General features: G+C 42.3%; 1 protein-coding gene across 1 annotated transcript in view; it reads right to left on the reverse strand.

Moving 5' to 3' along the window:
* Positions 1-1609: 1609 nt before the first annotated feature.
* Positions 1610-16586, reverse strand: part of LHX6 (LIM homeobox 6) — a 181671-nt gene continuing 166694 nt past the window's right edge. The window contains exon 9 of the mRNA XM_089673539.1: positions 1610-15828. Within this exon, the coding sequence (XP_089529665.1) occupies positions 15808-15828 (21 nt within the window). The 3' untranslated portion in view covers positions 1610-15807. The remainder of the gene's footprint in view (positions 15829-16586) is intronic.

A 16586-nucleotide genomic window follows, 5' to 3' on the forward strand; every position in this document is an offset into this window, starting at 1 on the left:
GTATGTAATTGTTTCCTCTTCAGCTCCAAGTTAAAGCCTCTGGCACTGCTTCATATGCCAGATACAGTTCCAAACATGATACAGTGTTCCAAACATTCAGGTAGAAAGGAACAAGCTGCCGCACACCGATTGCGTCACATTGATCTTGGTTTATTGGAATTAATTACCTCACCCACAATCCACACCCATGGGACCTCCCCTCTAATGCATTTCACCCAACAGGGCTCATTTGTAGAGTGGTTTGTCAGGATCCAGATCTGAACCTGCAACCTCTGCTGTGTCTGGCAGTATATATTCTTGCTGAGCCACCTGAATGCCAATTCCTTGGACAATCTTGCCTTGTACATTGTTATTGATGAACCTTGAATTCTTTGCTCCTCCCATGAACTTCCTGTTTAAGACACGCCTTTGCACTTCCCGTTTGCCAGATTATTGTACTTTCTCCAGCCAATATCTTACTCTTGTCACTCCTTTTACTGTCCATATCTTCGTTACCACACATTACTGACCTTTGGCTTGTTCCTCAACTACGCTTCTGCTTGCTCCCAACCTGCAACTACACATTGCCGACCTTTGTATTGTTCCTCAACTACGCTTCTCCTTGATCCCAACCTGTAACTACGTGTTCCTCGACTACTCTTCAACATTTGACTTGTTCCCTGACTACACTTCTGGTTGATCCCAACATGCAACCACTTGTTACCGACCTTTGGCTTGTTTAGTGACTACTATTCTGCTTAGTCCAAACCTGCAACTACTTGTTATCAATATTTGACTTGTTCCTTGACTACACTTTTGCTTGATCCCAATGTGCAACCACTTGTTACCGACCTTTGGCTTGTTTACTGACTACTCTTCTGCTTGGTCCAAACCTGCAACTACACATTGCCGACCTTTGTCTGTTTCCTCAACTACGATTCTCCTTGATCCCAACCTGTAACTACATGTTCCTCGACTACTCTTCTGCTTGGTCCAAACCTGCAACTACTTGTTGCCAACATTTGACTTGTCTCTTGACTACACTTTTGCTTGATCCCAACGTGCAACCACTTGTTACCGACCTTTGGCTTATTTACTATCTACTCTTCTGCTTGGTCCAAACCTGCAACTACTTTTTACCAACATTTGACTTGTTCCTCGACTACACTTCTGCTTGATCCCAACCTATAACCACTTCTTACCGACCTTTGGCTTGTTTACTGACTACTCTTCTGCTTGATCCCTACCTGTTATATCTGCTACTGGTCCCTGGCTTGCTCACCTCCTGCTGGGGCGATACTGAGGACCGTGACCTGTTACTAACATGCAGCAAAACCCATCTCCACCATCAGAAGCTCTAGTGAATACCAGTTAGTGCTTAGACCCCACACCTCGGATGAGCCCGCATTATCTGCTAGGGTGACTTGCTTGTATACTTATTCTGCTGGTCGGTGGGAACCTCTCTACTGCTATAGCTACTGGTCCCTGATCCCTGACCATGACAGGTTGTCAGTTCCGATAAACCAGGATCCATGTGATGTTATCAGTGTGCGGTGGCTTGTTTTTTTCTGCCAGTGCCAATAATGTTCATATTTTATACCTGTCCAATAAGTGACATCATTTAGATAAGTACCGGTAGTTCCACCAAATGTAACTTTATTTAATACACAAATAAGACATCTTACAATTCACAACATTGAAAGTATATATAACAAAACAGACAATTTAAAAAAAAAGTGCTTGCACATTTTTCTTTTTTTTTTTATAAATAAATAGTACATTTGGAGTATTCTTTATTTACCTAAGTAGATGTCAACCAAGAAATGCTTGACATTGACACACGATAACAGAATGGTTCGTTTGAGATTGCTTTGGTGATGATCTGAACAAGAACAAGATTTGCATTCCCTTGGTGAAGAGTGTGAAGAGGTCAAACCTTAAGCTGACTTTATCCTGATTTACATATGTTTTACTTTACCATCAACTGCCACGTAGCTGATGAATAGTTGCCCTTCCAGCATTTTATGATTCTTTAACATTAGCAAAGTGTATACACAGATTCAAGGGTTTTAAATCACTGTAGTATTTCAATGTTTCTAAGATCCCCCGCAAGCAGCTTTGGCTAATGAACCATGGCCAAGTGTGTGGCTTCTTCCTTACTATAGACCATTGGTGCCCAACCTATGGTCCAAAGGCCCATGCCACCCTTTGGTGCTTGGAGCACAGCTCTTGGACCGCAGAAGTCAGCGGGGTGAGTGGAAGCATTGATTTGTAAAGGGCAGTAATTGGCAGTGACGTTTTACAGAAGAGGCCTGTGACCATTGTGCAAGAAATTTATGTAACAGAAAAAGTCAGAATTCTGAGTTTAAAGGTTCGAATTTTGAGATTAAAAGTCTGACTTTGAATTGTGATTTTTAATCTCAGAATTCTGAATTCGAAATTCAGAATTCTGACTTTGAAACTCAAAATTTTGACTATTAATCTCAGAATTCAGAATTTTATTCTCAGAATTTTGGCTTTGAAACTCAGATTTTTTTACTTTTAAGCACAGAATTCTTACTTTTAATTTCAGAATTCTGACTTTTAAGTGTACACTTTTAACCTCAGAATTTTGACTTTGAAATTCAGAAGTCTGGGTTTTAAGTGCAGAATTCTGACTTTTGAGTGTAGGTTCCAAACAATGAAGCAGAGAATTCTTACTTTTAACCTCAGAATTCCGACTTCTAACATCAGAATTTTGACTTTGGAACTCAAAATTCGGACTTTTAACCACAGAATACTTACTTTTAATCTCAGCATTCTTACTTTTAAGTGCGGATTTCTAAATTTGAAGCACAGAATATGACTTTTAATCTCAGAATTTTTACTTTGAAACTAAGAATTTTGTCTTTGGAGCTCATAATTTTGCCTTTTAATTTTTATTTTGACTTTTAATCTCAGAATTCTGACTTTGCAACTGAGAATTTTCACTTTTAAATAAAGAGTTCTGACTTTAAAAGTCAGAAAATGTTTAAATTGCCTTTAGGAATGGCCCTAGGACTCTTCTGCAATCTTTAGGACTGTCTTTTAACATATTCCCAGTCCCTGCCCATGTCCTTCAGCATGTCCCCAGTCTTCAAGTACACCTGTAGTAAGTCTGCAGTCTCTGAACGTCTCCTGTAGTATGTCCACAGACAATCTTCTGTAGCATTACATATACTAAATGTTTTGTGTAGCCCCTAGGGACTGTAGTTGAGGCCCCCATACTTTGTAAATAGACTAGCATTGTTATAGAATGTATGCAGAAATACTTTTTCCCCGCCAAGGCCAAAAGGGTGGGAGAATGCCATTGTGCTATATCTAATACCTAAATCTGCGTGTGTTTACAAAACCAGCTGGCCACTGGTAATGCTAACCAACCAGAGCAATGCTGAGGTTTCAGAATTAAAGCAATGTGGAGTAGTTCCTCACAGTATACAATCAGATATAAAATATGACTATGGGCAAAATAAAAAATTATGCAGTCACCATCACATTCCCCCCCATGTAAAATAGTTTTATTTACTGTTGATCCTGCCATTTAATTTGTTATTTTTTGCACTTTTATAACAGACAACACCTTTTCTTCTACAGTGAAATTCCTGTAGGATGGCGTAGTCTTGATGGACGTGTAGTTTGAAATAGACATTAGTTAAAGTGGTTGTAAACCTCAGACATAAAATATGAACAAAGTATATCCCTCTATAGTGTGTGCTCAATTAAGATCACTAAGTGTCTATTCTGTCTGCTGTCTCTTTCCTCTGCTATCAGCATGAATTACTTCTGACAGGTTTTCCTGACACCAAGAGAAAAAATGGTGACAGGGGAGGGAGCTCCAGCTAATAGACAACCTCATCTCTGTTCCTGTGTGCTGTGTGGAGGGTGTGTGTGTCCCTTCTCTCCAATAAGCTTTCAGAGCTATATTCACTGAGCTCTGCAGTGTGTAATTTCAGCTCTCCACCCCCTGTTTTCTGACATCTCAGACAAACTTTATAAATTCTGCACTTTTAACAAATGTAGAGAAGAGAAGACTGCAGATAAACAGGTACAACTTATGTAGGATTTGTTTCATCTCTGTATAGCACCTGAGTTCAGTTACTTTACTGGGTATAGGTAAGGGTTTACAACCACTTTATGTAACAAACAAACTAAATCCCAACTTGAGAGAAAAAGAGTGACCTAGTCAGGGGCGGACTGACAACTCATGGGGCCCTCGGGCAATAGGGGATCATGGGGCCCCTGTGTCCTTGCCCAAACTCAAAAAAGCCTATGAAAAAGGTACCAGGGGCATCTCATGGGGCCCCCTACTGACCCCGGGCCCTCGGGCAGTGCTCGAGTTTCTAAATGGTCAGTCCACCCCTGGACCTAGTCACCACAGGGCAGGTTTCCTGGTGGTGACAGTGGTCCATCCCTGTGCAATGTGTGTTTATGGATGGATTAAGTTCATGGAAGGTTGTGTGGACAGCAAACCAGACTCTGGTATGCTGCAGCAGAGTAATAGAATCAGACTGGTAACAGCAGGTCATAAACTTCTATATTGTTGTCCACTGTTTATTTTAGAACAAAGACATGCGCCTATTTATATGGAATGTTGATGTCCCTATTCCTTTAAACACAAGCTGTGGCCAGGATATGAACATTCATGTGTTTATATATCCCTAACAAGCAGTAAATGAGCTCTAAAACAAGCCCTCACTGACCTCTAGATGCAGGCACTGTGGAGAAAATCATCTTCACAATTCACAGCAGCACTTTCATCATTGTACTCTCAGCAGCTCAGCTCACCCTGATATCCCCTTCCAGCAGGGTCTTTGCAGCTCAGCTCCCCCTGCCAAACCGCTGTTAGCAGTGACTCGGCAGCTTAGCTTACCCTGGCTTTACCCTCCAAGAACTGACTCCAAAGCTCAGCACCCCCTGCTTCCCTCTTGTAGCACATCAGGCTTCTGACCTTCTTACCAAAGCTGAACTTTGGTAACCAGGCAGCCTACCCTTGCAGTTGGACCCCCTGCACTGCATGGCGTAGGTACTTTTTTAGTCTAGGGGTGTAAGGACAGGGCATAATGCTTGTCTCATTTCTGGCTTTACCAGGCTTCCTTAATCCATTCAACCAAAGCAATGCTTCAACCGAAGCAGCGACCCTACCTCTATATGGCTGCCTGAGCTGCAGTCACATGCTCATCTCTTTCATGTACAATGCAGAGTTACTAGCCCAACATTGTACGTTATGATGCTGAGGAACTGCCCACAGCCCAGAGCTTTGGAATCTGTCATACTGAGAAATAGGGTAAGTCCCTGGTGCCCAACCTGTGGCTCTTTGGCCATTACGGTGTGGCCCCTGGGCCCCATCAGCCAATATTGGAAGCATTGATTTGTAAAGATTCCATAATGGCAGTGATCTCTTGAAGTCTCATGTAACATATTCCCAGTCTCTAACAGTCTCCTACAGCATATTTTCAGCCTTTATCTTAGTAGCCTTTAACTAACTTTATATCACTAGTCTCTTATTATCTCCAGCAGCATGTCTGCAGTCTCTGATAACCCCCTGATAATTTAATACTAATGCTGAATATTATGTGCGGCCCCTTAGGGATGTTTGGTGGTTGCTGTTGAGGCTCCTTATAATTAGTAAGTTGATCATCACTGGGTTAAGTGATACACCTTATCCCTGAACCCCTAGACTAAAGGAGCAGTGCAGGAAGGAGTGGGGGATGGGGGAGTGGAAGGCCCACTGCACTCTAATTCTTAGAGTCCAGCTTTACCTATTGAAAATCATAATTCCCATAGGTTCATTGAAGGACACAGCAGTAATCTGTATCTTTGACTGTTGGGTTATGGCACACCTTCAAAAAACAAAGTTCAGGGATCAGGCTCAGGGATTTTACAGTGAGTTATAAAAAAACATTTTCTCTTGCGTCCATTGAAGGACACAACCGAGATCTTGATTTCTGACCTTGGTTTTTTAAAGGTTGAGCTAAAACCCAATGGTTAGAGATCAAGATTACTGTTGTGTCCTTCAATAAACTCAGAAAAAGGGAATTTATGGTGAGTACAAAAAAAAATTTTCTCTTACATTTATTGAAGAACACAACCGAGATCCTGATCTCTGACCTTGGTTTTTTAAAGGTGGCACCCAAACTCAGTGGTCAGAGATGAAGATCTCCACTGTATCCTTCAATGAACCCAGACAATGAGTACCAAAAATGCCCTTTTTCGAGGTCCCACAACAAAACTGGTTTTCTGACAAGTCCTCAGGAAAATGGCACACTTATGCTTGGGAACCCCAGAGATCTTGATCTCTGACCTTGGTTTTTTAAAGGTGGCACCCAAACCCAGTGGTCAGAGATGAATATCCCCACTGTGTCCTTCAATGAACCCAGACGGTGAGAACCCAAAATCCCCTTTTGCGAGGTCCCACAACAAAACTGGTTTTCTGACAGTTCCTCAGGAAAATGACACACTTATGCTTGGAAACCCCAGAAAAAATGATGTGCTGCTCTCCTTGCTTAGAATAGGGTACATGAATGAAGCGACCCACCAATGTGTTGAAGTCTCAACACATTTAAGGAGCTAAGTCCTACTCCTTTCATCAAGGCTAATACGAGGGCTGTGCTGAACGTAATGCAAAAGTGGGCATACCTTTTTTATCAACTTACATAGGTCGTTCAAATTTCACATGTTGGTAGAGCAAGTCTTCCTTCTTTTCTTCTTCTTTTTGATTGCAGGTAAATAAATGAATCTAAACAGAAGCACCATGTCGTCATTGAGTTCTTGAGGAAGGAGGGGTGCAGGGTTGTCCAAGGCTACAGAATATTTACGAAGATGACACCATTGACCAGAGAAATGTCATTGGTGATTCTTGTCACTGGTGTCATCTCTGTAGACATTCTGCAGCCTTATGTGGATGATGGAAAGCCTGCACCCCTCCTTCATCAAGAACTCAATGATGGCACTTTGCTGCTGCATGGAATCTATTTGCAGAAAAAGAATTAGTAGAGAGGAAGAGTTACTTTACCAGCATGTGAAATGTGACTGCCAGTGTGAAAGTTAAAAAAACACTATGCCCATTTATGCATTACTTTCGGCACAGCCCCCATAGTTGTGGATGGGCCAGAGAAAAAGGACTGCTTGTCCTTTGCAATGGATGGAAGATCTGGGTAAGAATCTATTGAAACATATTCTGTATATCAAAAGTAGCTTCCAGGCACACTCGCCAGCAGCTGGTATTTGCAACCCTTTGTTTAGAATATCTGTCAAGCTTGGAAATAAAATAGGACAGTATTCTAAAATAAAAGACAGTACTTATGATTGGCTGTGCTGCCTGTATCTTATTCATCGAATATATTTACACACCTGAAAATCTTGGCAATGAAAGAGTGCCCTGTAAAGTGTGATTCTCATTACAATCAATTCATCATTTACATAATTATTCAACCTTTTCTGCACAAGTATGACATAATTATGCAGAGTTTTCAGCTAATTACAGCGCTCTGTTTTTCAGCTGATCACCGGTTTATTTGAAGAACATTGTATGTCATGAAATATATCCGTTGAATATCAAAAACACAGCAGAAATGTTGTTTCCTATTGAAAGGCGTCATTGTGTAAGGTACAACGCCATTGGGCGTCTCTGGCGGGGGAGTCTATTATATGAAAAGAGAGCTCTTAGCACTGGCTGTGTTTATATTTAGAGTTTCTTTTTAATGTAGCTTTAGACATGTAGATCCTATAGGAAAGGATAACATGGTACTTAAATATGTTATATTTTCTTTAGCCGGCCATTGGCAAATATGCTAGACACGCATTGCGGAGTGACAGTAGCGCCGGCAAGATCCACGGCCACATGAATATAGCTGTGTATAGTCTCTGTTTTTGAAAGAAATATTTTGCCTGAAAGACCAAATGTTCACTCACTTGGGCACAAAGCTCTTCTTGTATAGGGAAAGTCTATGGGATACAGAAGATCAGCAAAACATTTATGAGGTGTGCCTCTTGTGCATTGTAATCATGGACATCATTGGTGATGGGGGGAAAGGAAGGAACTACGGGACCTTGATGTGATAGAGGTACAGTTGCCCTTTTTTCCCTGTTTCCTATCACTCTAAAGCCAAATGTGACATACCGCAGTAGAAGAAGCATGCAGGATAAATTGGTGCACAGCCATCTTGAGACCATTAGAAAGAAAGAAGATAAAAGGTTGTACCATAATAAGTAATAAGAGTAATACTTCCTCTATTAATAACTCTTCTTCTTTTTCATTGCAGGGAAATAATAGATTCCAAGCAGAAGCAACATGTTGACATTGAGTTTATGATGAGGGAGGGGGTGCAGGCTGTCTGACATCCACATTTATGGAGATGACACCATTGACACGAGCAATGTCTTGTCATTGGTGACTCTTGTCAATGGTGTCATCTCCCTAAACATTCTATAGCCTTCTGTGGATGTCGGACAGCCTGCACCCCTCCTTCATCAAGAACTCAATGATGGCGCATTGCTTCTGCTTAGAATCCATTTTTTCCCTGCAATGAGAAAGTAGAAGAGGTACAAGAAGGTCCAAGGCAGGATCTTCCCTTCTGCTTCCTCTGTAGACCGCGGTGACGTCATTCTGGGACGCCGCGGTCTTGTGGTCCATCGCTAGAGACAGGAGTTCCCTCTGCCTTACACCTTCACGTCGGAGTGGACGGGCCATCCACCCTGGCCCAGGCCACTCCTCATCCATTGTGATCATCATTTGACTCTTTTATGTAATAAAAGTACACCTCCTAGTGAGGATATATTCCAAGTCACTCTCACAGCATTGAATTCTTTGATGTTCACAGTTGCCTCCCTTCCCTGTCTCCTTCCCTGTCTCCTTTCAAAAGAAATACCAAAAGTGATGCAAAAAGGGGCATACAATTTATTAGCTTACAAAGGCCATTCAAATGTCACATGTTGGTAGGGTAACTTTTCCTCTACAGTAATTCTTCTTTTTAATTGCAGAAAAATAATGGACTCCAAGCAGAAGCAACATGCTGTTATTGGGTTCTTGATGAAGAAGTGTTGCAGGCTGCCCAACATCCACAGAAGGCTACAGAATGTCTACAGAGATGACTCCATTGACAAGAGTACTCATCAATGTGTCATCTCTGCAGCCTTCCTCTTTCCTCAAGAACTTAATGATGGCACGTTGCTTCTACTTGGAATCCATTATTTACCTGCAATGAGAAAGAAGAAGAGTTACTATAGAACAGGGGTGTCAAAATCAGTTTTCATCACAGGGCTCATCAGCATTTTGGCTGCCCTCAAAGAGCCGGTTGTATCTAGAAGACTATATAAATGTATCTACTTTTTATCATGTTAAATGATGCCTTTGCATTTGATTCTTACTAGTTTTAGTAATACCTTATGATGTGACCCTCCTTTTCAGCAGGTAGAACTGAATTATTCTCATAATAATTCTTAGTGGATGTCCAAAGCACTCTACTTCCCCTTACATCAGATGTCAAGAGCTCCCCCACCAATAGAAGTCAAGAGTCCCCCACCCTCCCTTACATCACAGAGCATCTCCTTTATCTTGTGCTGCTGAGAAGAAGCTGAGCGTGGTGCTGGAAAGCAGAAAGTGCAGGGTCTGGAGAAGGACCAGAGAGGTGCTAGAGTCAGCTGCCAGAGTCTCCTGAGATCAGGGAAAGTGGAGACGAGGGGTGGTGCTGCTGCAAAGAGAGGCACAGGATCTGGAGGAAGAGTTCTGTCCTCCTCTCTGCTGCCCACTGCTGAGACAAGGTGGGGGTGGAGACGAGTAGGTGCTGCTGCTGCTGCTGCTGCTGCTGCACAGAGAGGTGCAGGATCTGTAGGAGCAGTTCTGTCTTCCTCCCGACTGCCTACTGCTGAGAAAAGGTGGGGGCAGAGATGAGAGGGGTGCCAAAGCTGCACAGAGAGGTGCAGGCTCTGTAGGAGGAATTCTGTCCTCCTCTCAGGAGCTCACTGCTGAGACAAGGTAGGGGCGGAGACGAGGAAGGGGGTCGGGTGCCAAAGCTGCACAGAGAGGGTCAGTCTCTGTAGGAGGAATTCTGTCCTCTTCTCAGGAGCTCACTGCTGAGACCAGGTAGGGGCGGAGACAAGGAGGCTCCCAAAGCTACAGGAGAGGTGCAAGGGCCACATGAGATGTTTGACACGTGCTATAGAGAAAGGTAATAATAAAATAAAAATGTTTTGCCCACTTTTGCATAACTTTCAGTAAAGCCCACGTAGAATGGAAAAACTGGTTATCAAGGATTCTTTCATTTTAAAAAATGGTGAGAGGGTAAAATTTGGGTCCTTCATCAACTGCAGTTCAACAGGATCACTCTAAAGATGGCCATACACCATTCCAACATTGAAAGGGAAGCCACTCTCCATCATAAAAGCCTTTTCTAAAAATGTATGAATTCTCCTGGTACATAGGCTTCTCCTTCTGCTCCTCTGCTTAATCAGACTCTACGATTAAATTCTGGGAAGAGTGAATGCGTTAGAGACAGAGGAGCTGCTGGAGCAGCCTATGTACCAGAAGAATTCATACATGTTATAAAAGGTTTTTATGATGGAGAGCGACTTCCCTTTTATCATTTGAATATTATGGTTATGAAGTTGACTGCACACTGCTAGAAACCTGCACCCATCGGTCAGAGGAGTTGGTGTTTGGAGTGCCTGTAGCAATCAGCTGATGACAAACAGTCTGTAGCCTCTCCTACTGCTTGGTCAGCTGGGCAGCTGACCTTCCACCAATGGTTTGGGCTAAGCTTCCACTTTAAGTCCACGTATGTAAAATCCAATGAGAGTGCAAATAAACCTCCAAGAGTTCAAAGTTTTTTATGATAAAATTGGTTCATAGCAGAAAAAAACAAACGTTTCAGGGGCCAAACAGATCCCCCTTCAATATGGCTCAGGAATTTTTATTGTGCTTTAATAGACCTAGATAAGCAGATACCAGATAGTTATACAGCTTTCCTTAGCCTCTCCTACTGCTTGGGTCACCATGCAAAACTTTAGTCCATGGAAGCAGAGTGCATGCAAAGGGCAGCAACACTTCATTGACTACAGGGAAAAGAGAATAGTTAGTCTATTAAAGGCTGTGGGAAATCGATGGTTTTGCTGGCAGGATCACCAGATACAAATACTATGTTATGGAGGGAGAGGGGGGGATTTGTAAAACATGCAGTCCTGTCTAAATGGAATGGGCAGCCTGCATCATATATTTTGTTCTATGAATCATAAAGTGAGGTTATGTTTCTTATTACAGTCACCTTTCCAAATGTTCTCCTTCTCCATTGTCTCCTATTTTATTCTGTTCTCTCTGCATTCCCTTCCAATTTCCCTAGATTATTTTTAACATTGTGCATGATAATCTATAGCAGCCATTCTCAACCTCTTTTACTGCAGATGAACCCTGAAAATTGTATAGGTCTCGGGGAACCCCTGTTAAAATTAATAAATTGGGGGCCATAGGGAAAAATGCCCCTTACATTGGTGGTTAGTGGGAAGACTGCCTCCCTTACAGTGGTGGACAGAATGCCCCCGTTATAGTGAGATAAAAAATATCCTTGTTGTCATGCCGCTGGCTCTGCCAAATGGTGTTCACCCTGGAACAGTGCAGGTGCCATCATATAGGGGTTAAAATAACCACAGATCAAGGAACTCCTAGCAACCTCTGAAGGAACCCTGGGGTTCCACTGGACGCTGCTTGAAAAAAAAGCTGATCTATAGAATGTATTCCAACTTTTTTAAGTTTTGGATAGAGTACATCCTTGGTTGTAACTAAGGTGGAACCCCTGTCAGAAGCAGGAGAGGAACCACACCTATGGTCACGGAGTCCACATTTTGTTTTTTAATAAATAATTGATGGAATCATGGAGTGCCGGTTCATTTCGGGGCTTCACACTCCTTCATCAGGGCTTATATATTATGTGACCTCAATAATGGCTGGATGCAGTAGAATTTTATTAGTACTTACATGTGAAAAATCAGATGGTACCACCAATGGTGTAATGCTGCACTAAGTGTTGATCTTACATATACCGTTATTAACAAAATCCTACTTACTCCAGTCATTATTAAGGTCACATAGCATGTTATGTTAAGTGCCATCAACTTGAGTCCAAGTCCTAGCGACTTGATGAATGAGAGCTCTAAAAAGAAGTCGGTTTTGGCAAGATTTTCCAGTGTCATCCCCACAGCTGTAGTCAATGTGTTCAACCATCTGGTAACCGGTCTTCCTTCCTATCCCTGGTTCCTTGGATTTTCCCAAACATTATTTCCTTCTCCAGTGATCTCTCTCTTCTGACAGTGTGACCAAAATAGGACAGTCGTAACTTCATAATTTGGACTTCTAGTGACAGAGCCGGTTTGATCTCTTTCAGAATTGATCTATTAGTTCTACGGATTGTACACACAGAATATATAAGGCCCTAATGAAGGAAAGAAGTCTTGGAATACCTGAACACCATTATTATTTCATAAATAACCATCCTGGACTATATGACCTTTGGTGTGGGGCCCTTACTGCTTCTTATATAATTAGACTTCACTCGGGACTTGTTCCAGTATATGCAAGCATCCTCTCCACAGCATGTCAGCTTGATCGATGAGATGGTCATTCACAACACTGGATATCAATAATAATAGGAAATCTATACATGTGCGCAGGTTTTTATTGCTGTCTATTTCTCCATTGGGAAGATTTGCTGTCTCTTTTTGTCCTGGTAACTACTATCAATGGGACTAAAAGTGAGGGAAATTCCAAAATGTTGAGTTGTTACCAAAACAGAGACATTGGGTCTTCTAGTGAGAACATTTACAGCCGTCTAAGTGGGGATTTGACTCACTTGGGAGATATTTCCTTTCATTTCTTGTGTACAGGACTGAAGGAAAATATCTTAAATGGAACACAGAAGGCAAAGAAAACCAACCCTTACTCTATCCAAAAGGAAAAAAAAATGTTGGCTTTAGCCATATCCTACAGTAGAAATTCAGCTAAAACCTAACTCTAAACTTACTCCCAGCCCCACTCTAAGCCTGATCTATCTAAACCTGTAAAGAAAAGATCGCTATTCTGAGGCTGTTCTGGTCTGGTCCCAGGCTGAGCTGTCAGCGGTGGACCCTGTGTAGTGTAGAGGTAGCCAACAACGGATGCCCCATTGTAAGTCTATGGGTGATGTCATCTCCTATTCATTTCCCAGCCATTGTCGGCTTTCTCTCTCTACACAGAAGCCGCCGCTGGAGACTGGACCAGAGCGGGTTAGAATAGGTAAGTAAAGCGATCTTTTCTTTATGTATTTAGATATAATAGGCTTAGAATGAGACTGGGAATAGGTTTTGAGTTAGGTTTTGGCTGAACTTCCACTTTAAGTCCACGTATGTAAAATACAATAGGAGTGCCAAATAAACGTCCAAGAGTTCACATTTTTTTATGCTAAAATTGGTTCATAGCAGAAAAAAAACAAACGTTTCAGGGTCCAAACAGATCCCCCCTTCATCAGGGCTCAGGAATTTTTACTGTACTTGAATAGACCTAGATAAGCAGATACCAGATAGTTCTTCAGGTTTCTGCTTGAAACAGTAAGAAAGCAGGTCATGCCGGTGTTAACAAGTGCAGCAACAGAGCATAGTTAAAATTGGTAACTTCAATGAAGGGAGAGTCTGCCTGGCCCATGAAACGCATTGGACCTTTTCTACTATTAACCAATTTTATCATAAAAAACATTATTTTGGCTTCCTCATTGCACTGTATGTACGTGGATTCCCAACTCTGGGTTTCCCCCCCCTCACTTTTAAAGGGTGTTGCCATTTTGTAGAGTGCTGCGGACCTGGAGCCAGAATGTCAAGCGATAACTTGATTGACCCGAAAACTAAAAAACAGTATCCAGCACCTCATTTTTACTTTGAATAATTTAAGTCCAATCCAAGGGTCAACAAACCATGCTCTGATATGCCCAATGCTTGACAGAACAGTTTTGAAAAACCCCTTGTGGGTCAAGAAATGAAGAGTTTCCAACATTTTTTTCAAACTGAGCTGGTTTTCATATATATCGTCACACCAAAGTTTGGCCCAGTGTTTCTCAACGTTTTATCAGGCACGGCATCCTTTAAAAATATGCAAAATGTTCCTTATCAATAGGAGACTGGAACCTGGGACAATGCACACAACCGACTTGATAAAAATACCTTTATGTCAGAAGCATCCCTTCACATCAGAGGCTCCCCATCACAAAGCCCACCAGTCACACAGACCTCCCATCTCAGAGCCCGCAAGTCATGTCTCATGACTTCACATCAGAGCCCTATCTTTTGCTGCAGCAGAGTACAGAAGATGGGAGGTGAAGGAGGTCTGGAGGAGGCAGACTTCTCTTGAATGCTGGCAGTGGCCCTGCAGGCCGCCTTCTCTGGATCAAAGTCATGCTTTGCCATGGTGCAAGAAAACCGTTCACCATTGTCTTAGCAAGAAGACACCATGGGGGACATTTTACTAAAACAGGAGCGTGCAAAATCTGGTGCACCTCTGCATAGAAACCAATCAGCTTCCAAGTTTTATTGGCAAAGCTTAACCCCTTGGCGCCGGCGCCTCCCGGCCCTTTAAGGGTTTCAAAAGCCGGGAGGCGGAGCGGGATTTTAGGGTCATGTGACCGTCGTGATTCGCTGTCACATGATCGGGAAAGGTCACAATCGAAAGAGGAGATCGGGACCTTTCCGTGAGTACCAGATGTGTGCTGGGAGCACGCAGGGAGCATGCTCTCAGCACATATGTTTTTCTTAATTGCACGCAAATGAGTTGGGCGCTCTGCGTCAAGGCCCAGACGCCGGGAGGCCGCACATTTACGTGCAGCCGGCGCCAAGAGGTTAACTAAACAAGCTGAATTTAAAAGCTGATTGGCTACCATGCACAGCTGTGCCAGATTCAGAGTGCTCCAGTTTTAGTAAATCTCCCCCCATGCGTCCTGTCAGTAGAGAGTCATCGTTTGTTATGGTGTTGCTTGCCTGCACCATGGGCAAAAACTGGGTCCATGCTCGTGGCCCCTCCAGGTGAACCGACACAGCACCCCAGGGTGCCATGGCATTCTAGTTGAGAAACATTGATTCGGCCTTTTTCCAATCAGAAGATATTTTAAATTTTGAACCTTTGTTTCAGAAGAATGACTATTGTGATGACATTAAAATGGAAAACATTCACACATCTAATATCATGTTTAACAGATTTCTAGAACTGAAGCAGTGGAAAGCATAAGATCTGGCAAATTGCAGTGGAGAACAATGGGAGAATAGCAAGGGCAGTGAACCATATTGCACCTTCAATGGTTAGAATTGATATTTCCTGTTGAGGGATTTCAAACTCTTTCTCTCTCATGCATAACTCAGGTAACTGTCAGGGAGAAAACCAACCGGCATTGCTGAACAAGTACAATCCGCTATGTAAACCAAATGCAAATTTTCACCTTTACTTTCCGTTTCACAGTTTTTTCCAGTTGGCCGATGTCCTCTTGGTGGCAGCAGTTGATGTTCAGTAAAAATGCTTTTCAGTAAAAAAAAAAAGGTGATATAGCTTCACTCTGGGAATGCGTAGCTTTGATTTTAAACCTTTGTTATAATTTAATAATAATAATAAACCCACTCATATCGTTTATTGTGGTCCTTATCTGCTCTTCGAGAGTTTCCAGAATTGACCTGGCTGCTTCTCTGTTAACAGAGCCAAAGACAGCAAGTAACAGATATCATCTCCTTTGCTGGGTGTCTTTCTCTGCTGAATCCTCTACAAACCCCTGGCCTAGAGGGCAGCATGTCGTCTCCAATAACAGAAGATCTCCGTCAGTATTGAAATAGGATTACCTGCCAGGAGAAAATCATACAATATTGGTTAGATAATGACATAGTCCACTTGAAGATAAGACACAAGTTCAATATGTTTATTCAACAATCAATAAATACTGGATGGAAAGTAATACCAAAATTGGGCATATTTGGGCAAAACCTTTTCATTAACTTACATAGGTCATTCAAATTTCACATATTGGTAGAGTAACTCTTTCTCTGTAGTAGCCATTCTCAACTAGGGTACTGTGGAACATTAGGGCTCCTCCAGAGATTGCTAGGGGTTCCTTTGAGTTGTGGTTGATTGTCTTCCCATCTTAGGTGCCTGCATAGTTTTTTGGGCCAACACCACTAGACAAAGCCAACGGCATGACACCAATTTTTCTTTTAGCTGTTTGTAATGGTGGCATTCTAACCACTACTGTAAGGTTAGCATCCTTCCTACGGACCACCAATGTGAGGGGGCATTTTTTCCACTAACCCCCAATGAATCTGTTTTAGTAAGGGTTCCTTGAGACCTGCAATTTATTTTAGGTTTTCATTGTGGGGAAAAAAGATCAAAAAAGACTGCTCTATAGTAGCTCTTCTTTCTATTTTCTATTGCAAGTAAATAATGGATTCCAAGCAGATATAATATGCTCTAATTGAGTTCTTGATGAAGTAGGGGTGCAGGCTGTCTGACATCTACAGAAGGCTACAGAATGTTTATGGGGATGACATCATTGGCAAGAGTCACCAATGACAAGACATTGCTCTTGTCAATGGTGTCATCTCCA

The sequence above is a fragment of the Staurois parvus genome, unplaced genomic scaffold (genome assembly GCF_062004578.1).
Source record: "Staurois parvus isolate SC_StPar_1 unplaced genomic scaffold, SC_StPar_1.0 ptg000140l, whole genome shotgun sequence".
Taxonomy (NCBI): Eukaryota; Metazoa; Chordata; class Amphibia; order Anura; family Ranidae; genus Staurois; species Staurois parvus.